The sequence below is a fragment of the Ailuropoda melanoleuca genome, chromosome 13 (genome assembly GCF_002007445.2).
Source record: "Ailuropoda melanoleuca isolate Jingjing chromosome 13, ASM200744v2, whole genome shotgun sequence".
In the NCBI taxonomy this organism is placed as follows: Eukaryota; Metazoa; Chordata; class Mammalia; order Carnivora; family Ursidae; genus Ailuropoda; species Ailuropoda melanoleuca.
In genome coordinates, this window is record NC_048230.1 from 116,032 (window position 1) to 143,865 (window position 27,834).

Consider the following 27,834-nt stretch of genomic DNA (forward strand, 5'->3'; position numbering starts at 1 on the left):
TGCCTTTTATAACAGGTTAACGGCTCAAGGCGCACCTATTCTCTAAGCACAGGCTACACCGCTCTCCCCCGGGCCCCTCCCCTCCAGGAGACCCCGCCCCCGTTCCCATTCGGGCCCGCCTTCTCCTCACCAGGTCCCCATCCAGCTGTCCTGGGTTCCTCCTGCCACCAGGGGGAGGCGGCGTCGAGGGGGAGGGGTGTGGTGCTTCTAGCCGAAGTAGGTGACACTCTAGGGAGCAGCGGCGCCTTCTCTGTGGCCAGTGGCGGCGGCGCTCTAGCTGGCAAGTGTAGGAGGCGGGCTCTCAGTGGTGCGGCCGGCAGGCGGCTATGGCGGCCGTACGGGGCCTGCGAGTGTCGGTGAAGGCAGAGGCCCCGGCGGGGCCGGCTCTAGGGCTCCCGTCGCCTGAGGCGGACGCTGGTTTAGAGCGTGGCGAGCCGGAGCCCATGGAGGTGGAGGAGGGCGAGCTGGAGATTGTGCCGGTGCGGCGCTCGCTGAAAGAACTGATCCCGGTATGGGCTGGGGGCGGGGGCGAGGAGGAGGTCGCTGAGCTAGTGCCCCGCGGCGGAGCCGGCCGGTAGGGGAGGCGGCCTGCGCCTGGGCCGGGGGGAGTCGGGAAGGGGAAAGAGGGGAGTGAGCGCTAAGGGGGCGGAGGCGCCAGGCTTGAGGAGAGACGGGGAGCAGGAGAAGGACGCCAGGGCTCCCGGAAATGAGTGTTGAGGGGGCTGGAGAAGATGGGGGAGACTTAGGGGTAGTTGAGGACACCCCCTTTGCTGCCTCTCTGAGCCAGGCTGTGCAGGGGGGTGAGCGAGGAGGTGCTGGAGTGTCTGGGGGTTTGAGATAAAGGCGGGGCCCCGGGCGGGAACTAGAGGAGCTGTCGGGTGACGCCTGCATCAGGGTCTCCGTTGGAGCTGATGTTTGTTAAAATATAGCACTCGGCGGTTTCTCTTCGAGGGTTGGACTTGTCAGCAGCAGAAACTTAGTGTTTGTTTTGGGACTTGAGAGTCATCTTGTCCCCATTCCACTTGCTCTGTAGCACCTACACCGTGGCCCCAGAGTGTGACCCTTGGTGAGACCAAAACATAAGCGAACCGGCAGTGGTCGGTGGTCCGTCTTTTATCACACGGGTGGGGAGAGGTGTTTTGCTTTTTGCTTTTGGTCTGGTGGTCCTGTGTTCCTTTTCTTAGTGCTGGTCTCAGGCCTGCATGACTCTTACGTACTTGATTTCTAATGTAACATGAACTACTTTTTACCACATATCAGCAAGTCTGGCTTTTAAACTGAAATTGTGGGAAAAGGCGAGGAAGATAGGATCACTAAAGATAGCAAATGATAATGACTCTGGTAATAACAATTAACATAGTGGCATTTTACCATTTACCACATTATATTGTTTAAATATCGCTGCAGTTTTGAAGTGGATATCCCTTTATTCGTTCAGTGCAACATGCAGTTACTGCATCCCCCACTATATGCCAGGCACAATCCTAGGCATTTGATCAAGATCAAGATTAAACTCTCTCCTGGAGAGTTTTAGTTGGAGGATACAAAGAAAAAATTTCTAATAGTGGTAAATGCTAAGAAGAAGGTAAAATATGTTATTGGGACAGAGAGTGCAGAAAACAGGGAAGGTGTGCAGAGCGGGGAAACCAAATGGGGTAGGATGGGCAGGGAAGTCCTCTAATAGTGACATTTAAGCTGAAGCCTGAGCAGATTTGGAAGAAAGTATTCGCAGCAGGGGCAACAGTAGGCTCTGAGATGGGAACAAAATTGTTTTGTCGGAGAAATAGAGAGTTCTGTAGAGCAAATGGGAGACCAGTTAAAGAGGTCGGGAATGTAGGCAGATACCGTGGAGGAAACCCAGGCCCAGAGAGGCCAAAGGAATTGTACAGTGTCAAGTAATTAGTGATTCTCAGAGCTGTGACTTCAGTCTTCGGCTTCCAGATCCCATCCTCTTTTCATTGCACTGTGCTGTGTTTTCCCAGGAGGTCTAGGGGAGTCTGGACTTTCTGCATTTTGGTGAAGACTTGTGCTCCGTCTGACATGATGAATTTGTCCAATGTGGGCTGGGGAGATGAGTGAGTGTGCCTTACTTAACTTGGACATTTTTCATGAAAGCCTGTAGATTTTCATTTCCATAAATACCTTCAGCAGATTGACTTAGTTAAGGTTTTGGACAGGGTCTGATCTAGAAAAGACTTCTTGTTAGAGTGGTTGATTGTGTACTACCTGGAGTTACTGAGACAGGCTTCCTCATAATAAATAAAGGGTTGTCAGGGTGAGGAAGGATTGCTGAAAGGAATGACTATCCAAAAGGAATCCGTTGTGGGGCTGTCTTTTACCATAGTTTTTCTTCAGTTGTTGTTAGCATTTCTCACTCTTCCCCCTCGTGTTAGGACACAAGCAGAAGATATGAAAACAAGGCTGGCAGCTTCATCACCGGAATTGATGTCACCTCCAAGGTAAGACAGACCATAATTTATTCATTTTGGTAAGCCAGTGAACTGAATGAACTTGGTCCTTAGGATTTGTGGAATAGCAGTTACTCTTTACCTCCTTTTTTCTTTTATTGCTTGATTAAAACATTTTTTTAACTTAAATTTTGTATTACACAATGATGCCTTCATGCATCCTGAAAACATACAGGCAGCATTTGTGTTCTTACATTTATGAAAAGATAAAATCCATGACCTAGTTGCCTGTGCTTAACCATGTTCTAAGAAAAAGTTCTGCACTGGGAATGCTTTTTTTATGTTATGTCTACTCTTTAAAAATGTGTTTTTAAATACTGTTTTTAATACTGTTTCCACTTTAAATGAAACAAAGCATGAAAAGTGCCTGGCATATAGCTGTTAGTAAATGTCTTTATACTTCACTGGTCGCAGGCTTAGAAAAATAGGATTTCCTGATTGTGTGGCTGTCTAAACTTTGAAGGCCGAGTCAGCCGAATTATTCTCAGTACCTAAGAGTATTGCCTTTTATCTAGTGACTGCTATTACTAGGTTACCAGCTTTCCAGTAACTCTTTACAGAGCTAACCTATTATTTTCCTTATTAAAAACAGTCCGTATACATTTGTTGCTTTAATTGGTGGTATCCAGCTTGGACATTGATTCTGATTTTAATGTGTGCAATTAAGTTTAGAACAGAATTTTGAATTATAATTCTGAGTAATAGTACTGTTTAGCTATATTGGGCAGATAAAAACAAAAATAAAAAGAAATATGTCATGCTTACCTTTTTGTATCTTATCTGGGTCTCAATCTGTCTCAGATTGCTTAAAGGCCAAAAGAAAGAACTAGTCATCTTTTAGACAGGCAAGAAAATACAGTAAAGTGAAGATGTTTTCTTACTATAATTGAAAAAGAAGTAGATTGTTCTCTTCTTACTCTTGTACAGTTAGCCATTATATGAAACATGTATGAGGGAAAGGGTGGGAAATTCCCCCAGAATTGGGGCTTAAGTTGTTACTAAGGAAAGGTAGATTTGTTGTTTGCACTGGGAAGAAAATTGGCATAACTGTTGGGGAATAACAAAGTGTTGCTGCTTTACCAATCCCCACAAGCTTTCTTGTAGTCAGACCTTCAATTAGTGTGGCAAAGTCAATGTACAATTAGTGAAGAGTTCCTAAGAGCTATCAGAAACCCACAGTTGGACCTGGACTTATTTTAGCTCTTGGAAAAAAACTTATGAAGCTGATTACTTTGTTTTTCAGTGAAGTAGCAGGGCTTCTTGTCACTTAAAGATGAAAACTGGCAATTCCATGGACACAAGCTTAGAATAGAGGAGAGTTTCTTTGCCTCAGTGTTATTTTTAAACAGGGAAAACACTTTAGGGAATGGACTGCTCAGGCAGACATAATGTGATAGGTGTGATTACCATGCACACAGATGATGTGAAATGGGGGTGGTGGTGGGGCTTCTAGAAATAGCACTGAGATCAGAAGATCTGCCCCCCTACTAGCCAAAGTATCTCCAGCAAACCTTTTGGCTTTTTTGTACCTCAGTTTCTGCACCTGGAAGATTGGAGTGAGATTGTTTAGTTGTAATTTGTTTGCATGATTCCTAATAATCAGTAAAATGTCAGAGAACTAAAGCATTCATTACTCGTTGAATCAATAAATATTCATTGAGTTCCTGCCATGCCCCAGACAAAGTGATAAGCATTGAATCACAGAGTTAATCACAAATTATAGCAGTATTAGTATATGCTCTCCTGGTCATTGACTGTGAATATCCAGTTCTCTGCAAAAATTATTAAAGCACAATGTTGCTTATTTCTTCTGATTTACTTTAGGGTTGTCACTGAAGCACTATGTTGCATTTGTGATTTAACTTTCCTTCTCCATGTGTCACTTCTTTGGCTTTTTCTAGGAAGCAATTGAAAAGAAAGAACAGCGAGCCAAGCGCTTCCATTTTCGATCAGAAGTAAATCTTGCCCAAAGAAATGTCGCCTTGGACCGAGACATGATGAAGAAAGGTACAGTGTGTTGGGGGGTATTTTTCTGCATTTCCCCAGAGAATGGGTTTTCCCTGCCTTGTGCTTCTGTCCTTGCCTTGCATGTCCAGTCCTCATCCGAGCACTCCCAAGGGGAGGGACTTTCGAAGCGTCTATTTCTGAGGTGATGTGTTTAAAGTTGAGCTGCTGGGGCACCTGGATGGCTCAGTCAGTTAAGCTTCTGCCTTTGGCTCAGGTCATGATCCTGGAATCTGGGATCAAGCCCCCCATTGGGCTCCCTGTTCAGTGTCTGCTTTTCCCTCTGCCCTTCACCCGGCTCTCCTGCTCTCTCTCACTCTCTCTCTCAAATAAATAAATAAAATCTTTAGAAAGAAAATAAAGTTGAGCTGCTATTAGCCATATTTTAGATGCTGTAGCTTTAAAAGAGAGACCATCTTGTCTGAGAAAGCGCAGAGAAGGTCACCCAGTTAGTGGCAGAGCTGAGATTAGAACCTATGCTTCTATAAAATCTTGATCATTTTCTGCTTTTATCATGGAAGTGCTAACTTTTCTTTGCCTTTAAATGTAATGGACATGTGGGACGTCTGGGTGGCACAGTCAGTTAAATATCCGACTCTTGGTTTCGGCTTAGGTCATGACCTCATGGGGTCATGAGATGAAGCCTCATGTTGGGCTCTGCACTCAGTGCAGTCTGCTTAAGTCTCTCTGTCCTTGTCCTTCTGCCCTTTCGCCCTGCGTGGTAGTTCACATGCGCGCTCTCTCTCAAATACATAAATAAAACCTTTTAAAACATGTAATGGAAGTGAATCACACTGATAGTTTTTTTTAGGGGAGTCAGAGGGATACTGGGATTGGTAGGGGAAAGCCGTTAATACTTGTGTGATACAGGTTTGTATTTTTTTGGTGTGTTTTATTAGGGTATTTTGCTTCCTAGAACTCACCCTGAATTATAATCTGCCCTAGTCTTCCAAAGCAATTTATAAATAAAAGGAAAAGTTATTATTTTTTTTAATTCACAGCCCATATTATTCCACTCTGATATAAATCCATCAATGCAAAAGGTCTCCTTCTGTAGTATTTGCAAATTTGGGTATTTGTGAAGGGATTAAGAGGCATCCCTCTGAATGCACGTTAAAGGTCTCTGCTTTGCTGTGTGAGTTTCTCGTCTTGGGAACTTGCTGTCTTATCAGGCACTGTGTTAACTAGCACATTACACATTCGTTTCTTATTCATTTCTCATGAGAACCCTATGAGGAATATATTTTTATTCCTATTTTACAAAGAAAGAAACAGGCTCAAAGAAATTTAATAAATGCCCAGGGTTACACAACTAGTAAAAGTAGTCAGGATTTGAACTCAGGTTTTCTGACTCTAAAGCCTTGCTCTTAATTACTTCGCTCTGTTGCTTTATAGTATGTATATGATACCATAAACCCAAACCTCCTCAGTCCATCCCAGTGGACAGAGTAACTTGGATACAGAGCTCAACTCTGGATGCTGCTTTATTCTTTTTCTGCATCACGAGTTCCAGTTGGAAATATGACCTTGCTTCCCGTGCGGGCTGGGTTTCCAGGCATCTGCTTGAGTGGATTTCTGTTTTAGGAAAACAGAACAGCTGTGCAGCTTGGCCTTCATGTGCCTATACGGTCTAGGCTCAAGTAGACCTCTGAGGCCTCTCACAGCTCCACCTTTAAGCACCATCGTTTTACCACACCTGTTTACTTCTAGTCCTGTAAACGTTTCTTGTGACATCTTTTTTTTTTTTAAGATTTTATTTATTTGTCAGAGAAATAGAGCGCGCGTGCACACAAGCAGTGGGGGGGCGTGGCAGGCAGAGGGCAAAGCAGGCTTCCCCTGCTGAGCAAGGAGCCTGATGCCGGGCTCATCCAAGGACCCTGGGCGGAAGGCAGACGCTTAACTAACTGAGCCACCCAGGCCTCCCATCTTGGGACATCTTGCTCTGATCTTATTCACGCCCGTTCAGTTTGCTGATAAGCCCTTCCTTACCCCATGCTTTTCTCTGGTTCAGATGTCACTTCCTCCTCTGTAAAGCATCCTTAATCACCCACTCAAATTTCGCTCTCATCTCTGTTGGAACTCTTTAGCATGCTAAGCCTTCCTGGAATTCAGTCCCTTTGTGAATGTGGGCAAGTTATTGAACCTTTTTAGGTCTCAGTCTCCTTGTTTGTCAAGTGGAAAAATGATACCTACCTGAAAAGGATTACTCTCAGAGTTAAGTTTTAATTTAAAAAAAGAAGTTTTTGTTTCTGTTTTTTGGAAAAACAATCCTGATTTCATGGTTCTAAAGATATTTCTAAAAAGCAGTAGATCTGCCTGGGTTGTCAGCTAGAGCAAGTTGCTCATTACAACTCGTCTCTCATCTAGGAGGCAGCATGGCCTAGGATTGTGTTGCTGAACTCTGGAGAACCCTGCTGCCTCTCCCAGATCAATTTAAATTAGAATGGGAGTGGGGTTGTAAAGGTCCCAGAGATAGTTCTTTTGTGTCTCCCCAGGTAATTCTAATGTATAGTCAGCATTGAGAGCCTTTAATGTTGCAGTTAAGAGCATGGATTCTGAAGCCTGATCTGTCACTTTCTAGCTCTGTGACCTTGGGCAAGTTATTTAGCCTCTAAACCTCAGGTTCCTCATCTGGAAAGGCAGATTAACGATAGTTTTTATAGGGTTATTGAGAGGCTTTATTAAAATGTTACAGTTCTTAGAGTGGCATATAATAAATGCCCAATAAATGTTATCATTATCTGATGTTCTCCATCTTCAGGCAGTCATCTAAGTGGCCTAGCTTCTTGGGAGAATGGGGACATTGGAATAAGTATCTTGACTCCTGCAGCCACACCAGGTTTCAAGTTATTTCTTCTTATTATTATTAATTCTAATAATAATAAAAGATACCGCTTGATAAATGTGTATTATGTACTGGTCGGTTAACTTACCCTTTGAGCAGTGCTGTGAAGGGAGAATATTCATCATTTGTTTTACTGATGAGAAAACTAAGGTGCTGAGTTTGAGAAGCTCACTCAGGTCCTACAGCTAGGTAAGTAGCAAGGCTGGGATTTGGAGGCTGGTCTTACCAAGGCCTGTGTTCCTCCTAACCTCTCTGCCAGCATGCAGGGACGTAGTTTGGGATATGTTGCACTAGACCATTCTGCATCAAGAGTTCTTGCTACTCTTGAGTGATTCAGTGTCAAGCAGCTTTAGTCTCCTTATCCCCAAGATCAAAGCTCTCATGGTTGGAAGGGACTTAGAGGTTATCTAGACCAACCTCCTACCCAGTGCTGCAGGCCTTTTGGCAAGGTTCTCTCTCAATGGTCTTTTGGCCTTTACCTGAACATTTCCTAGTGGAGGCACAAGAACTATGTATAAGTGGTCAGTTTTATGTTTGGATACTTCCTCATGTTGAGCAGAAATTGCTTTCCAGTAATTTCTGTTAGTTACAGTGTGACTCTTAGAACAACATTAAGTCCTTTCTTTATTCACACAGTAAACCTCTGGTGAGGGAATAGGCAGGCTATGCCGTAAACTTTCTTTATGTGACATGACTTTCTGGTCTCCTTCCTCTAGACTCTTTCCAATCTCAAAATGCCCTACAGAACATGAGGTGTTGATTCCAGATATGGTTGGATTCATGGGGAGTGTGGCAGGACTATTACTGTAGTCTCTGTCCTAGCTGTTTCATAGTGTTGTATTAATCTTCTAGTCAACCTAAGCACACAGGGTTTTTCCCTAGGAATTGCACCCATCAAAACAGTCTTCTCATATTGTACTCGAGACACTTTTAAAAAATTACCTTTTTATTTATCCTTATCATTTTACATCTTGTTGATTTCAAGACTATTTCAGCCTGTTCAGTTGATTTTATCATAACTACCTGTCAACATTTTAGCTATACTTACCTCCTCACTTTGGTATGCATGGCTTCTGCATCCACATCTTGTTGGTAAATCTTAAACAAGATAATCCTATATCATGCCATGAAACAGGTCCATGAATTATTAGTCTTATTCTGTTATCGGGCCCACATTTCATTTTATTGTCACGAGGCACTAGATTACATATTTTAATAAACTTGAAGTAAGAACACCATCTATAGTATTCCTTGAATTTCTAGGTCTGGATAATCCTATCAAAAAAGAAAGAGATTAGTGTAAACTCTTGTCCTTTCTTATGGGAAAGACTTGGCTTCTTAAGGGATCATAGATTCTGTCTGATAAGCTTGTTTTTTTTTTTTTTTTTTTTTGGTAAATCCAGAATCTGTTTATTGGGATAGTGTCCCACTTATCTTGATTCTGGATGCTTTTAGTGCTGCTTCCGCCTGAAGGAGCATCCTTCTGTAAACCTTGCTTTTCCTCCTGTGGACCGGCAGAGGACAGTGGAACAGCCAACACACATAACTACCGTTTGTGTGTGGCCAAAGACGGTGGTGCTTTTTAGCATCCTGGGCACTTGATGTCCATGAAGTAGGAGTTGGGGCTCTGCACCGGGTGCTTCTTGTGTTTCCTCTTCCCCTCTTTCGGCCACGGGTACAGGAGGTCCTTGTCGAGGGGCCTGGGCTTATGGGGAGGTCGTCACCTTCGGAAACATTTTTTGGTTCTTTTTTTTTTAATTTCAGAAAATTACATCTTTTCAGTCTGTGATTTGGGGAATAATTTCTCTTTTCCTTTTATGAGAATCAGTACATGATTAGTCTTTCTTAAGGCTTTATGGTACTTTACTCCTTCTCTGCAACTTTCTAGAGATTATCTACCTAATTTAGAGATTACTGCTTAATTCTGAAATCACAGCTGAGTGTTTGAGTTGGTGCAATGGGATGTAATTTTTGACTAGAAGATTTAAACCTATTAAAACTAATTCTTAGCTGTTGTCATCTATCTTGGGTTTTAGTTCTTATGTAATAATAGCTGTTCTGTCAATTATTAGAATAGCACAATAGAGCAACAGTTCTGCCCTTTTTCTTGCATCATCTTCCCAAAGCAATGTTGTTCCAAACACTTAAAAACAAAGCTGTTGGCATTTTTGATGAGCCTGTTTATTCTGGACTATAACCTTTTCCTCATTAGATATTATACAAACAATTCATGTTCACCAAAGAAATTTGGAAAGTAGAGTAAGAGGAAAGGTTACTACCCACAGTCCACCACTCAAACCCAGTCATTGTCAGTATTTTGTGTATTTCTTTCTAATCCTTTCTGGGTGTGGACTTTATTTTTGCTTTTCCTTCTGTAGTCCTGTTGGTTTAGCTGATATCAGGATTTTCCATGTCATTATATAGCCTGATGTTAGTCGCTTGGATTTTTATATTTCTTACACTTACTGTCTTATATTAGTCAGTAGTTTACTCTTTAGCTTCCGTGTTTGTTCTTTGACAAATTGTGCTCCCCTAAGCTCTGCTGCCTTTTCTTTTTTGGGGATCACCTCTCATACTTGAGTTACTATATTTAGTGTATTCCATAGTTTTTGATAATTTTATTTTTATTTATTTATTTTTAAGATTTTATTTATTTTAGAGAGAGGGAGAGACCACAAAGGGAGAGTCAGGCTCCCTGGGGAGCCCAGCATCGGGCTCAATCCCAGAACCCTTGAATCGTGACCTGAGCCAAAGGCAGATGCTTAACTGACTGAGCCACCCAGGTGCCCCAAGTTTTTGATCATTTTAGTCTGAGGCCTTGGAATTGACTACTTTTTCTCTGGATTTTCAGAAATCTGCTTTCCTAAAAATTTGAGTTTTGTGTCCTACTATTTGTCATTCATTGTCTTCTTTCCTGCTGCAAAATCCAAGATAATGCCCTCACACCTTGCTTATAAGTCAGTATTCAGTAAATGTCCAATCCTCATTCCCCCGTGCATGTTTGTGCAGTCCCAGCCACCTCATTAGTCCTTTCTCATTGGTTGAGTATAAATCCAGATGCCTTTTTTGTTGTTTTATTTTAGGCCGTGACGTTGTCAGCAAGGTGAGGAGGTATTGAGCATTCTTTTTTGGTAGTCTTCCATCAAATCTTGAGCTTAACAACGTTTCCACCTCCAGTGGATCTTGCCACTGTCACTGTCAGTCAGTTTGATTCTCTTTTAAGAATGAACCTTTTTTATCCTCCAGCTGACTGAGAGGGCTTTTGCATCCCTTTTTTACATCTTTACCTGCTTCTTCTGACCAAGATTGTCCATTGCCCATTCCTAGATTTTTATGTCATTCTCTCTTCTTCAAAATATAGACATCCAAGATTAGAAGCTTTGTTCCTTATACTATTTTCCTTTTGTTTTTAAGCTATTTCCTCACCTGTAGGGTTTTTTTTTTAATGTTTTAATGTTTTGATAGAATAGTGCCGTGATATTCTTAATATTTATTTTTGTCATTTTTCTGATCTTTATTTTCTCTGCTTGTCTCATTTATGACTAAATCCTTGTCATCAGATCAGCAAGTCTCCTATAAGATATTTTCTCCCTGATCATCAGTCTGTGCCCTCTACCATCACCAGGAGTTCTCCCTGTTACTTGTTACCTTCTTCAGAACTATGTCTTTACTTCCCATAGGATTTTTTTCTTCCAAAGTCATGATTTAGCTTAAAGAACTAAGAAGGCTCCTGTCCAGTGCGGACATCCATCTCAGTTGTATTTGGGCTCTGTTCACTGTTGAACTACTGGTCACTAATAAGGACTTGCCAGAGTTCATAAGTCTTGATGAATCTGGCTGGCAGGAAAGCACTCACCTGATTTAGTCTGACCATATCTATTTGGTTTCTAATTAAACCTATCTTTTACTCTTCAAAATGACAAAACGGCAAGTATTTAAACATTTTTGTATCCAAATGTATTCACATACTTTTAAGTTCATTTGTTTTGCTTTTGTTTTTTGGGTTTTTAAAAAAGATTTACTTATTGAGTGAAAGACTGTGTGCGAGCAGGGAAGGGGCAAAGGGAGAGGAGAGAGAGAATCCCAAGCAGACTCCCTTCTGAGTATGGAGCCCGACGTAGGGGCTGATCCCATGACCTGAGCTGAAATCAGTAGTTGGGGACACTTAACTGACCCAGCTACCCAGATGCCCCTAGATTCATTTGTTTTAAATAGACATATGAAAACATGCATGAGAGTAATGGACATTGAATTCTTAACAGAATTACTTCAGGGGCGCCTGGGTGGCACAGCGGTTAAGCGTCTGCCTTCGGCTCAGGGCGTGATCCCGGCATTATGGGATCGAGCCCCACATCAGGCTCCTCTGTTATGAGCCTGCTTCTTCCTCTCCCACTCCCCCTGCTTGTGTTCCCTCTCTCGCTGGCTGTCTCTATCTCTGTCAAATAAATAAATAAAATCTTAAAAAAAAAAAAAAAAGAATTACTTCAGAGAAGGGATGTGGAGGAGTTATACAGGCCTGTTTTGTATGTAATGTTTTATTTGCCTCAAATCTTTTTAAGAAATTAAGCATAAAGTTAGGTTGTTGATACACAGGTATTTAAAAAAATATATTGATATAGTTGCATATTGCACAACTACAAAGATTAAGTGAGATATGTATTAAAATATTTAGTAAAAAAATAACACAGTCCTGGTAAGGCTGAGGTTCTTTTTTCGGAGGGTCTGACTTTTATTTATTTATTTACTTTTTCATCATGATACATGTATTCTTTAATCCTTATCACCTGTTTCACCCATCCCTCCACCCCCATCCTCTCTGGTAACCATTAAGAGTCTGTTTCTTGGTTGTCTCTCTCTTTCTCTCTTTTTTTTCTTTGTTTGTTTCTTTTGTTTCTTAAATTCCACGTGAGATCATATGGCGTTTATCTTTCTCTGACTGATTTCTCTCAGCATTATACTCTCTAGCTCTATCCATGTCGTTGCAAATGGCAAGATTTCATTCTTTTTTATGACTGAATAATTCCTCTGTGTGTGTGTGTGGGTACACTACATTTTTTTTAAAGATTTATTTATTTATTTGAGAGAGAGAGAGAGCATGAGCAGGAGGGGCAGAGGGAGAGGGAGAGGGAGAGGGAATCCCAAGCGGACTCCGCTCAGAGCCCAACTACAGAGCTCGATCCCACTACCCAGAGACCATGTTCAGAGCTGAAACCAAGACTCGGTTGCTCAACTGTGCCATCCAGGTGCCTCTGTATACACCACATCTTTCTTTATCCATTCATCTATCTGTGGACACTTGAGCTGCTTCCTTAATTTGGCTATTATTAATAATGTTGCATGTATCCCTTTGGATTTGTGTTTTTGTTTTTGGGGGGTAAATACCAATAGGTGATTACAGGATGGTAGGGCACTTCTATTTTTATCTTTTTGAAGAACCTCCATATTGTTTTCCACAGTGGCTGCACCAGTTTGCATTCCCACCAACAGTGCAAGAGGGTTCCTTGTTTCCACATCCTCGTCAGCTCTTATTGTTGTGTTGTTGATTTTAGCCATTCTGACAGGTGTGAGGTGATAATTCATTGTGGTTTTAATTTGCATTTCCCTGATGATCAGTGATGTTGAGCATCTTTTCATGTGTCTGTTGGCCATTTGGATGTCTTCTTTGGAGAAATTCATGTTCTTTGGAGAAATTCTGTTCATGTTTTCTACCCTTTTTTTTTTAAGTTTTTATTTTAATTCCAGTTAACATATAGTGTTATATTAGTTTGAGGTATACAATATAGTGATTCAACAATTCTGTACATCACCCTGTGCTCATCACAAGTCCATTCCTTAATCCCCATCACCTCTTTAACCCATCCACCCTATCTCCCTCCCCTCTGTAACCATCGGATTGTTTTCTGCAATTAAGAGTCTGTTTCTTGATTTCTCTCTCTCTCTCTCTCTCTCTGTCATTTTTTCCCTTTACTTCCTTGTTTTGTTTCTTAAATTCCACATATGAGTGAAATCACATTTGTCTTTCTCTGACTGAGTTATTTCTCTTAGCATTAAAAAATATGGAAGGCTCCACAAATTTACATGTCATCCTTGCTTAGGGGCCATTCTAATCTTCTCTGTATCATTCCAATTTTACTATATGTGCAGCCAAAGCAAATACTTCTGCCCATTCTTAAAGGGGATTATTCAGTTTTTGGATGTTGAGTTATATTAATTTCTTTATATATTTTGGATACTAACCCTTTATCAGATATGTTATTTGCAAATATCTTCTCTAATTCAGTAGGTTGCCTTTAAGTTTTGTTGATTGTTTCCCTTGCTGTGCAGAAACTTTTTATTTTGATGTATTCCCAGTAGTTTATTTTTGCTTGTATTTTCCTTGCCTCATGAGATGTATCTAAAAAAATGTTGCTACAATCGATATCAGAGAGATTATGGCCTGTGCTCTCTTCAAGGATTTTTATGGATTCAGGTCTCACATTTAGATCTTTAATCCATTTTGAGTTTATTTTTGTGGATGGTCAGAGAAAGCGGTCTAGTTTCATTCTTTGGCATGTGGCTGTCCAGTTTTCCGGATGCCATTTGTTGAAGAGACTGTCTTTTTTGTTGTATATTCATTCCTCCTTTTTGAAGATTAATTGACCATATAATTGTAAGTTTATGTCTGGTTTTTCTCTTCTATTCCATTGATCTATGTGTTAGTTTTTATGCCAGTACCATACTGTTTTAATTACGACCACTTTGTTATATAAGTTGAACTCTGGAATTGTGATACCTCCAGTTTTGTTTTTCTTTTTGAACATTGCTTTGGATATTTGAGGTCTTTTATGGTTCCATACAAATTTTAGGATTGTTTGTTCTAGTTCCATGAAAAATGCTGTTAAGTCTTTTGATAGGGATTGCATTAAATCTGTAGATTGCTTTGGGTAATATAGACATTTTAACAATATTTGTTCTCCCAATCCGTCATCATGGAATGTCTTTCCATTTCTTTGTGTCGTCTTGAATTTCTTTCATTAGTGTTTCATAGTTTTCAGAATACAGGTCTTTCATTAGGTTCCTTTTTGACTATAACCTTCAGCCTTTCTTCCTGGAACCCAGAGGTAACACATGGTATCAGTGTGAATTATACCAGGCCTTTTTATAGGTATTTGTGTACACAAATACCTTAGAAAATACATGGTGGTGTTTATATTTTATTTTTTAAATGTTATCACATGTACAGGAACGCCTCATTTTATTGCACTTCACTTTATTGCACTTTGCAGATACTACTTTTTTTTTTTTAAACAAATTGAAGGTTTGTGAAAACACTCTCAAGCAGGTCTATTGGTGCCATTTTTCCAACAGCATTTGCTCACTTCATATTTCTGTCACATTTTGGTAGTTATTGCAGTACTTCAAACTTTTTCATTATTATTGTATTTGTTATGGTGATCTGTGATCAGTATCTTTGATGTTACTATTGTAATTGTTTTCGGATGCCACAAACCACTCCCCTATAAGATGGAGAACTTAATCGACAAGTGTTACGCGTGTTCTGACTGCTCCACCAACTGGCCGGTCACCCGTTTCTCTCCGTCTCCGTGGGTCTGCGTTCCCTGAGACACAGCAATATTGAAATTAGGCCAATTAATAACCCTACAGCAGCCTCTAAGTGTTCGAGTGAAAAGAGGGCCCATGTCTCTCACTTTAAATCAAAAGCTAGAGGTGATTTGAGCTTAGTGAGGAAGATATATCAAAAGCCAAGATAGGCCAAAGGCTGGGCTTCTTGTGCCAAACAGCCAAGCTGTGAATGCAAAGGAAAAGTTCTCAAAGAAATTAAAAGTGCTACTCCAGTGAACACATGAATGATAAAAAGTGAAGCAGCCTTTTTGCTGATATGGAGAAAGCTTTGTGGTCTGTATAGAAGATCAAACCAGCCCATAAGCCAAAGCCTAATCCAGAGCAAGGCCCTGACTCTTCTGTTCTGTGAAGGCTGGAGGAGGTGAGGAAGCTACAGAAGAGAAGTTTGAAGCTAGCAGAGGTTGGGTTATGTTTAAGGAAAGAAGCCATCCATCTCTATAACATAAAAAGCACAACGTGAAGCAGCAAGCATGCAGAAGCTGCAGTGAATTTTTCAGAAGATCTAGCTAATTAATGAAGGTGGCTATACTAAACAACAGACAGGCAGTGAAAGCTTCTGTTTGTTTTAATGTGTATTTTCCTGATTACTAGTGAGATCAACCATCTCTTCATATGCTTATTGGCCTTTTGTATTTTCTTTTGTGTGAAGTGTGTGGTCATGTTCATTTTTATTTTGGGCTATCATTTTATTATTGAGTTGTAGGATTTCTTTACTCTAGTTTCATACTTTGCTTTATATTCAGGAGCAGCATCTCTTCAGAATTGTCTTTGACTCTTGCACATCTCTATGTGACATACACTCTAACATTATAGAATCAGCTTGTCAAGTTCGGGGAGTAATCCTCTTGAATTTGGTATTGCTTTAATTACTGCAGGTTAATTTGGGGAGAGGTATCATGTATTTTACTAACACCATTTGTTTAATCTTTCTCAGCCTAATATGCTTGTTCTGAATTAGATCATTTGTTTAATGCTGTAGCTCTGTGATAAAGATTAAAATAGTTTACCTTACTGTCATATTTCTTTTGAAATAATTATCATCTCTTCTAGCATTTTTTTTTTTAAAGATTGTATTTATTTATTTGACAGAAATAGAGACAGCCAGTGAGAGAGGGAACACAAGCAGGGGGAGTGGAAGAGGAAGAAGCAGGCTCATGGCGGAGGAGCCTGATGTGGGGCTCGATCCCATAACGCCGGGATCATGCCCTGAGCCGAAGGCAGATGCTTAACCGCTGTGCCACCCAGGCGCCCCTAGCATATTTCTTTTCTGAACACATTATCTGAACTGTTACAAAGGGCTACTGGTGGGATGTGCAATAGCGGGTGGGGAAAATTCTATCATCTTTTTTGTGTCTTGTTTTTCTAGCAATCCCCAAAGTGAGGCTGGAGACAATCTACATTTGTGGAGTAGATGAGATGAGTACCCAGGATATCTTTTCCTATTTTAAAGAATATCCTCCTGCTCACATTGAATGGTTAGATGATACCTCCTGTAAGTACACGCAAGTTTTTTGTTGAATATGCTTTTGTTTATGATTTTTAAAGTTTTTGCCATCTCAGATGGTGAATATTTGTGGTTGAAACTACTCGTCTGTACCCTAACCTCTGCCTTTAGCCTAGGGGAGAAAGGTTGTCCATTGATGAGAACCAGAATACCTTAGCCAATCTGCCAGATCATATTCCATGAGTATTCCAAGTCATCTCAGATGTGATGACCAGGAATCTAGGAGGTTGGTTGCTGGCATCTGAGTCTTGTGTACATGATTGAGGCCTCTTTAACTCCCACGGTTTCCCAAGAAAGGGGTGGATCCAACTGTGTAGACTTGGGGCTGTGTGTTCGGGGCTTCGGACTTTGTCATCGCACCTTTGCATATAGCTCTTCATAGGGCTGGCTCTGCCTTAGTATCTGATCTAGACTCCACTGTATGAGACCTCCCACCTCTGCTTGCTTTGAAACTTCACCTGCTTGCCCTAACCCATGAGCTCTCCACCTCGTGAACTAGCTGTAATTTTTACTTGCCTCCCCACTCCAAGTCTGGCAGGACCTGTGGTAACCACTCTGCTGGCTTCTTGTCTTAACTTTGCTTACTGCCAGCTTGCTGACCTGCTAGGTTGTACCTTGAATAGCCGCCTGATTTTGCCAGCTGCTTTCTTTAGAAGACGTTGATTCAGTGTTTTCATTGAAAGAAGAAACATGACCGAGTTGAAGAGTTTTCTCCATGTTTCCTTTTGCTTAACTTATACTATCTAAATCAAGGGTTGGCAAACCTTTTTTTATAGAGGTCTAGACATTAAATATTTTAGGCTTCACGGGCCATACAGTCCTTGTTTTGTTAATGTCTATTCAGCTCTGCTATTGTAGCATGAGAGCAACCATAGACAGTATGTTACTCAATGAGCCTGGCTGCTTTCCACGGAATTTTTTTTTTATATATAAAAAACATGGTGGATGTGTAGTTCATTGTTATTTAATGAATTATACCCACATAAAGCTGGTATAAATATAAATAAATGAATGAATAGGTGGTGGGCTGGATTTGGCCTGCAGGTTGTAATTTGCTGATCCCTGATCTAAGTCACTAAAACTGTGGCTAAGGAATAATAGAGTTGGAGGGACCCTTTAGATTTACCCAGTTTTACTAACCCATGTTGTACATCAGAACTGAGAAAGAGAAGGAAAGTTGTTTGCCCAAGGCTACGTCACATGTTCGTAACAAAAGTGTGAATCCGTAGATCTTCATTTCCCAAGCTGAGAATGTAAAGGTAACTTTAGTTCGAGAAATGCTCTTTTAAACAAAATTAAATAGATTTCTTTTCTATAAGACTTTTCAACACCTTTTTCTTGCTAAATTCTCTGCTTAAAGAAGCAAATTAAATTAATTGCTACAAAGCCAAGTGGCTGTCATGCCTCCATTGTATATATTCCATGGATACCATCATCACCTACACTTCACAGTGGGAAACAAGCAATCATGTAGCGTGTCTGAATGACGGGGTACCACAGACAGCTTCCCTGTAGAGGGCAGTAGTATAAAGGGTAATCCAAGTTTATTTGACAGTTGTCTTCTTATCATCGTCATCATCACAAGAATTGCTAACACTAAGTTTTAATATACAGGACCCTTTTTCATGGAATACTTTACAGGTATTTTGTGGAACCCAGCTTGGGAATGCAGCTCTAGGCTAATTTCATCAGAGGTTTTACTACCACTTTCTGTACTACTTCCGTTAATTGGTTTGTACGTTTACTGATACTGATCTGTAGCTAGATGAGGCCATAGCCATGAATATGTTGCAGTCTCTGTTTTTTAAAAACTTACCATTTGGATGTGATGTAATGTTTTCTTTTACATTTTGCTTTAGGTAATGTGGTTTGGCTGGATGAAATGACAGCCACACGAGCCCTTATCAATATGAGCTCTCTGCCAGCCCTGGATAAGATAAGAAGCAGGGATGCCAATGAGGACAGGTCATCTGAGAAAAGTAAAAAAGGTAGCAACACAAAGGAGGGACTTTTGGCCTGAAAGTCCTGTTCTTTACACTGTTGGTTTAGTTTTCTCTGCAGAGCATTATGTAGCATCTCATTGTCAGTTATTTCTAAAATAAGCTGTGATGCTTTGGATCATGAGTTAATAGGAAAAAATAATGGACTTTTAAATTACATGAGATGGAGTTATGTTAAGGTTCATCTTGTCCCTTATATTGCATTTTAGACAAGCAGGAAGACAGTTCAGATGATGATGAGGCTGAAGAAGGAGAAGTTGAAGATGATAACTCAAGTGATATAGAGGTTGGTAATAGGGCAAAGGCATATATAAAATTTTAGTGTAAAAAGTGCTTACTGTCTTTTATTTAAGGCTTAAGGACTTAGTAAGTTGTGTTCTTCCACTGGCTTTCACCGTTAAACCTTTTGAGGGTACACCAGGCTCCTGGCCTTTAAGTTCATATGGCTGTAATGAGTGGTTTTTCTTGAAATCTTAGAATAGTACTTACACTTCTGTATAAAAGAAAATGGTTTTATTGAGAAATACTTTGAAGTGTTATCAGTAAAATTAAGAAAAAACAAGTGACGGAATATTTCCTAATGGGGATGTGCTATTGTTGGAAATATTAAAGTGTATCCATTTTAAAAATATTTATTGAGTACCTACTATATACCAAATTCTAGGTCCTATGGATATAGCATCAAACCAAAGTCCTTCCCCTCTTGGAACATACATTCTAGTGGAGAAGACAGACAATACATAGATACACAGATATATAATGTCAGAAAGTGAGGAGTGCTATGGAGAAAAGTAAAGAGGGGTAAGCAGATAGAGAATGTTGGAGACTATTCTTTTAGACAAGGTGTTCAGGGAAGACCTCTGACTTGGAAATGTTTCAGAAGAACATGTGCTGTCATGCTTCAAGAATTGTTACATGGACGGCACTGGAGGAGATAATGCTAAGTGAAATAAGTCAAGCAGAGAAAGACAATTATCATATGATTTCTTCTCATCTATGGAACATAAGAACTAGGAAGATCGGTAGGAGAAGAAAGGGATAAAGAAAGGGGGGGGTAATCAGAAGGGGGAGTGAAGCATGGGAGACTATGGACTCTGAGAAACAAACTGAGGGCTTCAGAGGGGAGGGGTTGGGGGAATGGGATAGACTGGTGATGGGTAGTAAGGAGGGCAAGTATTGCATGGTGCGCTGGGTGTTATATGCAACTAATGAATCATCGAACTTTACATCAGAAACCAGGGATGTACTGTATGGTGACTAACATAACATAATAAAAAAACATTAAAATAAAAAAAAATTGCTTTGATATCCATTTAAGCACCTAGTCTAGGACTATTTCCAGTGATAAAAAAATACACAAAGCTTTTTTAACCACCAAAAAAAAAAAAAAGAATGCTTTCTCAGTGGTGACTTTGCTAGTGAATAAATATGAAAGAAGCTTTAATGTTTATATTGAAAATGCTCTTTTTTCTTAAGTTGGACACATTGTCTCAAGTAGAAGAAGAGTCTCTGCTAAGAAATGATCTTCGTCCAGCTAACAAACTTGCTAAAGGAAATAGGTTATTCATGAGATTTGCTACAAAAGGTAAATGTGATACTTGGCATTAATTTTTAGTTTTAATCTAAATCAGTTATTTTTGAGTGACATCCTTCTCTTTTGAATAGGAAGGTAGGTCAAGTAATCTCAAAGTCCCTACAAAGTATAATGTTCCATGCTTGTGAAATGATGGCTTGCTGTCTGAGTTGAATTTCAGACTTTGAAGGTGAATATTAGCTATTTGTATGCTTTTGTGATTTCTGGCTGAAGAGGTTATTTTCCGTTAAAGCTAGTTTGCTGTCTGTGCTTTTCAGCCAATTTATCATCTGAACTATGAAAACATTTTTAAATTATACTTTTTTATTCATCACAGCAATATCATCCTGGACGTTGCTGGTAGTGCCATTCAGCTCTAATTCTCTAAGGAGTTAAAAACCTCTTAAATTTGTAAGGCTCTCTGTGCACAATGATTTTGGTGTGCATTAAAATATATATAAATTTTGAATATGGAACACTCCTCTGGTTTATTTTTATTGACTGAGACATGTTTAAAGGGTCTAGGCTCATTATTTTATAGATCGCACCTCAGTTCCGGGTGGTCTGATAATCTCCTGATTAGATCGGGTTGTGCATGTTAGGCAAGGGTACCACAGAAGTGCTGCTGTGTCATTTGCAGTGCATAATGTCAGGAGACATGTGATATTTGCTTGTCCCATGTCTGGAGATGTTAACTTTTCTCACTTGGTTAAGGTAATGATTGCCAGATTTCTCCTGTTTTTCCATTTGTAATATAAAAATTTGTGGGAGGTACTTTGAGGTTATGTAAATAGACTTTTGCTCATCATACTTCCAGTCAGCGTCCATTGATGACTTTTTAACTCTACATTTCTTTATTGGCATTCTGCTATAAGGAAGAACTTTCTCTTTTTACCTGTTTATTTATTTACTTATTTACTTAATTATATCAGAGTGTTATTTTATTCAGTGGGTTATCATTCATTCATATCATTGTTTTGATTTACAAATCTTGGCTTTGGCCAGTGGAGCCCCTTCAAGTTGTATTGTTTTGACATGCCTTCATGATTCTCTGAGTGCTTTCTTACTTTATTGCACAGTAAAACATCTTGTTTTTCCAGACTCAACTTGTACTTTCCCTGTCCTGGATCTGGAATCAGCCATTTCTCCAAGGAGCTGGGGGGCATGTTTTTTAAAGGGTACACGTACTGGCTTGTGCCACTGTTCACTTACAGCACTGGTTACATGTGCATTGGTATTCATCTTTTGTAGTCAGTTGAGTGCCTCAATGAAAATGTTTGTGATCAGTGACCACCTTTTCTTTCTATTAACTGGCATTTTAACTTGACAAAAGTGATCTTTTCAATGTTCATTTGAGTGGCTTATTTGAGTGCATTCTATATAAATGGTGCTATGCTGCTTTCTTTAAGCCATTTTGAGGAGTGTCATGATAGATTAGAAAAAATGTTTTACCAGATACATGGAATTATTTATAATCTGTTTCTTTAATACTGATTCTTTGTTATTGGAGTGTTGTCATTCAGAAACAAATGTCATCTTTTGGGGTTGGGGAGGCAGGGGAAATGCTACCTCTTCTAGAAAGCCTTTTTTATTCCTGAACAGCTATAATGACTGAAGCTCTCTTAAGCTTCTTAGAACCTTGTATGTTGCATTATTGTTGTTGTTAATAGTATTTTCTCTATGAGGTCAGTCAGCTCCTTAACAGCAGCTTAAGCTCATTAGTCTCTGTATTTTCCTTCACCCCCCTCTATACTACACTGCTTTTGTAGGCGCTGAGAGTGAGTATTTGTAGAGTATCTTTCCCTTTTGTTGGCAGATTGTGCTGATCTGATCCCAGCCACGGAAAACATTTTTTTAAACCATTCAACATTGTCTTCATAACAATGGGAAATCCTAGGTAACTGTCGTAATTAATTTTTAGATGACAAAAAGGAACTTGGAGCAGCCCGAAGAAGTCAGTATTACATGAAATATGGGAATCCAAATTATGGAGGCATGAAAGGAATTCTTAGTAATTCTTGGTGAGTCCAGAACTTTAATATACAATAGTTTAAATAGTACTTAAGCTTTTCTTAATCCCTCAGTTGGTATTCTGCAGTGGAATGTCAACACCATGTGTGGACTCAAAGGAAGACAAGAAGAAAAAGTTCAAGATTCTTAACTCTGGGGTAAATGGTATGAAAGGCTGAGTTTGAGCTTCATGTAAAATGTTGCTGTTTCAGCACCTAACATTTGTCAGTGTATAGTTGAACTTAATTAGTGGATTTCAAGGTCCTTCCTGTTGATTTTTGACTATGTGCTTATTTTGGAATGTTGCAGGAAGCGAAGATATCATTCCCGTCGCATTCAGCGGGATGTGATCAAGAAGAGAGCCCTGATTGGGGATGACGTTGGCTTGACGTCCTATAAACACCGACATTCCGGTAGTTGCCTGCTCAGCTCTTGGGTAGACACATGTTTGGCTCCCGAAATCATATTCTTATTCTTAATACAGTCTTTTAAGGTTCCAAACTTTATCATCCTCTCTTCCTTGCCCTCACCCTCTGCCAACATATAGGAAAGTAAGTCAAGTCACGATTAATTTTAAATTGCCCATACAAAAGAGGTCAAATGATTTAATAAAAGCTGTTCTAACAAAAAAGGCCAAATGTGACCATGAAAAACTGAAAAGAATTTTTCTGTTGGAATCTAATTTTTCTATTAATATCAAAAGCTGCATGAAAATCTTTTAAGTTATTTTATCAGATGACTTGATTTTATTATTTCTTTGATGATGAAAATAGGCTGCTATGACTAGTGTTTTATGCTTATTGGCTTGTGCACACAAATGCCTCAGTTAAATGAGATAGCATGACTTGGGTTTCATTTTGTCTGTTCATTCTGTCCTTCCTTCCTTTCTTTCTTTGTTTTTGGTGCTTGTGAAAAAACCGTTTTCATTATGTTTTATAAAGATTTGTTTTTATTTTTAATCTAATCTGTAGAATCTTCTGCACGCTTTGTAGAACTGCTAAGTCAGCATACAAACATGGAATAACATGTATACATGTTTATCTTTGTAACAGGGACAGGTGAAATCTGTCATTTTTATTTAATGCATATATCCAAAATTGTGTATTTGAAATCTGCATCTTAAAAATGCACATAGTTTTCTGTTACACAGTTACAGGTTTCCAATTTCAGTTACTCTTAAGATATTTTTGTCATATAATCTTTATATTAAAGAAATTAAAAAGCAAATTGCCCCTAATTCTAGCACTCTAACATAAACAACTGATTTCATTTTACGTTTTTGTTATTTGTCTCTTTTCATAATAAATATAATTGTTAACATATATTTTATACTCTTCTTCCACTTATAAGCATTTTTCCATGAACTTTAAATTTACAATTGATTTTCATTATTCATAGTGGCTATGTTTTATAAAGTCAGTGTGATCATTGATACAGTGAATACTAAACCATTCAGAGACTCTGGTCACACCATTTTCATCAGCTGATCAATATATAGCCTTGGATGTGTGTTTCTGTTTAAAGACATCTTATTTAATACATACCGTTAATTCATTAACATTGGACTCAGAGCCAACAGCACTGTATCTCATGTTTGAACAAAGCTTGTTTAACACGTGTTTATTCTGTGAGGCACATCACAGCCTTCTGGGGCTTAGGAACACTAGACAGCTTTGGCAGTACACTTGGAGGCCATTTTTTAAAATTTTTAAATGAAATCAACAAAAGCCACAAAAATATGAATAGCATGGCACTTAATAAACTGCAAAAAGAGCACTTGTTTACAGTATGAGAGCTGAAACAAGAAAGCAGAGTGTTGCCTCATTTGACCTCAGCTGGGAATATGTACATCTGATGGCTCCATTTTTTTTGCCACCCTGCCCATGTCCACAAATGACCATGAAAACACTACGAGTGTTGATATGGAGTTACAAATTAATTTGGCAGATTTGCAAATATGGAATTCATGAATAATGACAATCGGCTGTACTTTAGATAACTTTATAATATTCCATCAGGTTGCTAGATCATACTTTACCTAGCCATTCTTTTGTAGGTATCAGAATGGCAACAAGATTGGCACTTATATAGATAATGCTCCAGTAAGGTCTTGGGCACGGGAACCCAACCTTTTAAAAAAGTCACCAATGTAGAGTAGAAAATCAGATTTATTAATTTTAGTGCTTTTCCTAATGTTTTTCGGTTAAATTTCTTAGGACTAGTAAATGTTCCAGAGGAACCCATTGAGGAGGAAGAAGAGGAGGAGGAAGAGGAGGACCAGGACATGGATGCAGATGACAGGGTGGTGGTGGAGTACCACGAGGAGCTTCCAGCTCTCAAACCAACCCGGGAGCGGAGCACATCTAGGCAGTCCAGTGCCAGCAGTTCAGACTCCGACGAAATGGACTATGATCTAGAACTGAAAATGATTTCCACTCCTTCACCAAAGAAAAGCATGAAAATGACCATGTATGCTGATGAAGTGGAATCTCAGTTGAAAAATATTAGGTAAAAATATTTTTTCGTTTTATCAATGCTAGTTTTTCATTTTATTTTAAATACTAATTCATAACTTCCTCTTAACTTCTCTTAATTTTATAATCACTTTTATCTGTTCTAATTTCAGTCCGTTGAAGAATTTGAGTAAAAGCATCCAGTTTTTCCTGTAAATATACAAGAAGTAATCCTTGTTGTAAAAATAATAGTATAGAAAGTGAAAATCACCCATACTGTCATCTTTCCTAAAATAATGACTTAGCAATTGAATGAATAACTTTCCTGCTAATTTTATGCATATACCTAACACATGGAGAAATTATAGATATAGTTCTACAAAAATGAAGTTATATTGTTTTGCCGGGTGCTTTTTGCCTTTTTTTTTTTTTTTTAAGATTTTATTTATTTATTTGACAGAGAGAGACAGCCAGCGAGAGGGAACACAAGCAGGGGGAGTGGGAGAGGAAGAAGCAGGCTCCCAGTGGAGCAGGGAGCCCGATGCGAGGCTCGATCCCAGGACTCTGGGATCACGCCCTGAACCGAAAGCAGACGCTTAACGATTTAGCCACCCAGGCGCCCCTGCAGTGTGCTTTTTCTGTTTAATGTATCGTAGACTTCTATTTCTTCACCCAGATGTAGTCTGTTGTTTGAAAGTATCATGATTTATTTAACCAATCCCTTTTTTTTTTTTTTTAAGATTTTATTTATTTATTTGACAGGGACAGCCAGCGAGAGAGGGAACACAAGCAGGGGGAGTGGGAGAGGAACAAGCAGGCTCCCAGTGGAGGAGCCCGATGTGGGACTCGATCCCAGATCGCCAGGATCACGCCCTGAGCCAAAGGCAGACGCTTAACGACTGCGCCACTCAGGCGCCCCTAACCAATCCCTTATTGATAGATATTTAGGTTTCTTTTTCTTACTGTTGCACCAACTGGATGAATTTCTAAATTCCAGTAATTGCACAACACTACATGTATGTTTAAAAATGTGGTGTTGCTAGGAGCGCCTAGGTGGCACAGTTGTTTGAGCATCTGACTCTTGGTTTTGGCTCAGGTCATGATCTCAGGGTTGTGAAATCAAGCCCTGCTTTGGGCTCAGCATGGAGTCTGCTTAAGACTCTCTCCTCTCCCTCTGCCCTTCCCTGCCCATCCTTGTTTTCCTGTGCGTGTGCACTCTCTCTCTCTTACTCTCCAAAATAAATAAATCTTTAAAAAAAAAAAATTGGTGTTGCTAAATGTCCTTCCAGAAAGGTTTTACTCACTTTATAACCTATTACCTACATATTCACCAATCTTACCACTCTTTCTAATTTTTGCTAATTTTGTGGACCAAAAAAAAAAAAAAATAGTGTGTATTTCTTTGATGACTAGTGGGAATGAGGAGGTTCTTGAGGGTAGATAGGATGTGCACAACTCAAAATGTTGGGGTCTAGGGGTTCTCTCTCTTAGTGTTCTTGGTAGTGTATTTGGGGAAAGGAAAAACAATTCAGTCTGGTTCGTTTGTATGGCTTTGTTCATAACCTTATTTTTAGTTTTCAGAGAACTTCCCAACATTGAACGCTGTCAGAATAATGCTGGTGCCTAGCATGGTAGCAGATGTTTTTGACAGAGAGGTCTGCCCTTTAAAGAAAGAGATTGTAGACTCCATTGTATCTTGACTACAGCGAAATCACAGCCTGGGTAAACAGAAATCCCTGAGCCCTTTGCAGGCCTTGCTTTAATGTTTGTCCCAGAAGGGAGGTGACTGGGACTCATAATTACACATTCTTTGATGGTTTACAGATATCATTTGTGGAAACCACCCTGGAAAACTCAGGAACCTACTTGCCCTTTATAGCAGGCTGATCATGATTTTTGTAAGCAAATAATTATTGATATATGGTATTTGTGAGTGAATGTTGGTTATATTAGATTGGTCTTCTTAAATTGTTTTCTCCAAAGTATATGAGATTATTGCATAGTCATTATCCCCCAGTTGAAGTTGGTTAATTGTGCTTTTTTTTTTTTTTTTTTTTTTTAGGAACTCCATGAGGGCAGATACTGTATCCACAAGCAATATCAAAAACCGAATTGGTAACAAATTACCAACTGAGAAATTTGTAGATGTCCGACATCTGTTAGATGAAAAACGTCAGCACACACGTCCACGGCCACCAGGCAGCAGTACTAAATCAGGTATTATTTAGTTGTGTTTCTGAGCTCCAGAAAGCAAATCAGGGCAGGGATAGGTCCTTGGATAAAACATTGCCAGTAATGAACTGATTGAGTTGTCCTAGTTCATCACTTCTAAACTTTGGGTTAGGCACTAGAACTTTAGGACATGAAAAATAATCATACTTTTGCAATACTAGGTTTCAATATTTTTGTCCCAGTTATTTTACTCTGTATGTCATTGATCTACTTTATACATAAGGAGGATAGAAATTAATTTGGGTTGTTGTGTAAATGGCCAAGAATTTGAACTAGAGAGTATACACGTGCAAAGTGGGTACTTGGTTGTGCCTGCTGTGTGCCGGGCCCTGGGTTAGATGCTGGAAGTGTTAGAATCTTTGGAGGGGAAGCAAAGTCATCACAGAACTCAGATGGAGAGAAACGAGTGCACACATTCAGGTAATTCCACCCCGAAACAGAATAGAGTAAGTGCTCTAATAGGTCTGTAAGCAGTGGGCTGTGGGAGCACAGAGGGGAGGTAGATCTACTGGGGGAATTGTGGAGGGCTTCTTAAAAAAAGTGGCTTTCTTTTGCCAATGGATCTCCGTTGGCAAACCTAGTTTTTTGAGGTGGGAAGTAGTAACCTGATCTTATATCTATTTTAGAAAGATAATTTGTGGCAGGCTGGGGTAGGGTAGAGAGTTAAAATAATTAACAAGGGCCTGAACTAGATCAGGGAAAGTGGAGATGGAATGGATGAGAACATCAAACCTTGTGAAGGAAGAAGACTCGGCACTAGGAAGTGAGGGAGCAAAGGGAAAGAAGCCAAAGGGCTCAAGCCTGAGAAACCAGAAAGTTGGGGATGCTGCTCTCTGAGACAATAAGCAAGATGGATGAAAGCCCCAGTACAGTGACTTGCTAGTAAATGTGTTGTTGTTGCTGTTACTGTTAGAGGGAACTCAAGAGGGCAGATTTCTGGAGGGATTGGAGGGAGGAAAAACAAATTTGATTTGGGATATCTTCCCTTGATCCTTTGGTTTTTGTCAGTCTCATTACATTTACTGTTAAATGTAGTAAGTTTATTAAGAATTCCTTATATGTTCAAAGATTGTGGTTTCTGTCCTCAGGGAACTTACAGTATTGTTCGTTAGCTGAAATGCT

General features: G+C 39.6%; 1 protein-coding gene, 1 non-coding gene and 1 pseudogene across 4 annotated transcripts in view; 1 reads left to right on the forward strand and 2 right to left on the reverse strand.

Moving 5' to 3' along the window:
* The first annotated feature begins 290 nt into the window (after window positions 1-290).
* NCBP3 (nuclear cap binding subunit 3) overlaps window positions 291-27,834 on the forward strand; it is a 30,025-nt gene continuing 2,481 nt past the window's right edge. For 2 of the 3 annotated variants that reach the window (XM_034640846.1, XM_034640845.1), the window contains exons 1-11: window positions 291-509; window positions 2,394-2,459; window positions 4,370-4,475; window positions 16,307-16,432; window positions 18,304-18,432; window positions 18,654-18,730; window positions 19,921-20,029; window positions 21,939-22,038; window positions 22,337-22,440; window positions 24,244-24,535; window positions 26,543-26,697. In XM_034640846.1, the coding sequence (XP_034496737.1) occupies window positions 327-509; window positions 2,394-2,459; window positions 4,370-4,475; window positions 16,307-16,432; window positions 18,304-18,432; window positions 18,654-18,730; window positions 19,921-20,029; window positions 21,939-22,038; window positions 22,337-22,440; window positions 24,244-24,535; window positions 26,543-26,697 (1,447 nt within the window). In that variant the 5' untranslated portion in view covers window positions 291-326. Of the gene's footprint in view, window positions 510-1,982; window positions 2,076-2,393; window positions 2,460-4,369; window positions 4,476-16,306; window positions 16,433-18,303; window positions 18,433-18,653; window positions 18,731-19,920; window positions 20,030-21,938; window positions 22,039-22,336; window positions 22,441-24,243; window positions 24,536-26,542; window positions 26,698-27,834 lie in introns of all 3 variants that reach the window. The other variant, XM_034640847.1, reaches the window with a different exon arrangement.
* LOC105241638 lies at window positions 8,769-10,631 on the reverse strand (annotated as a pseudogene).
* On the reverse strand, window positions 13,368-13,470 carry LOC117795877. Its single transcript, XR_004620025.1, has one exon. It is a non-coding gene; the product is annotated as a U6 spliceosomal RNA (small nuclear RNA).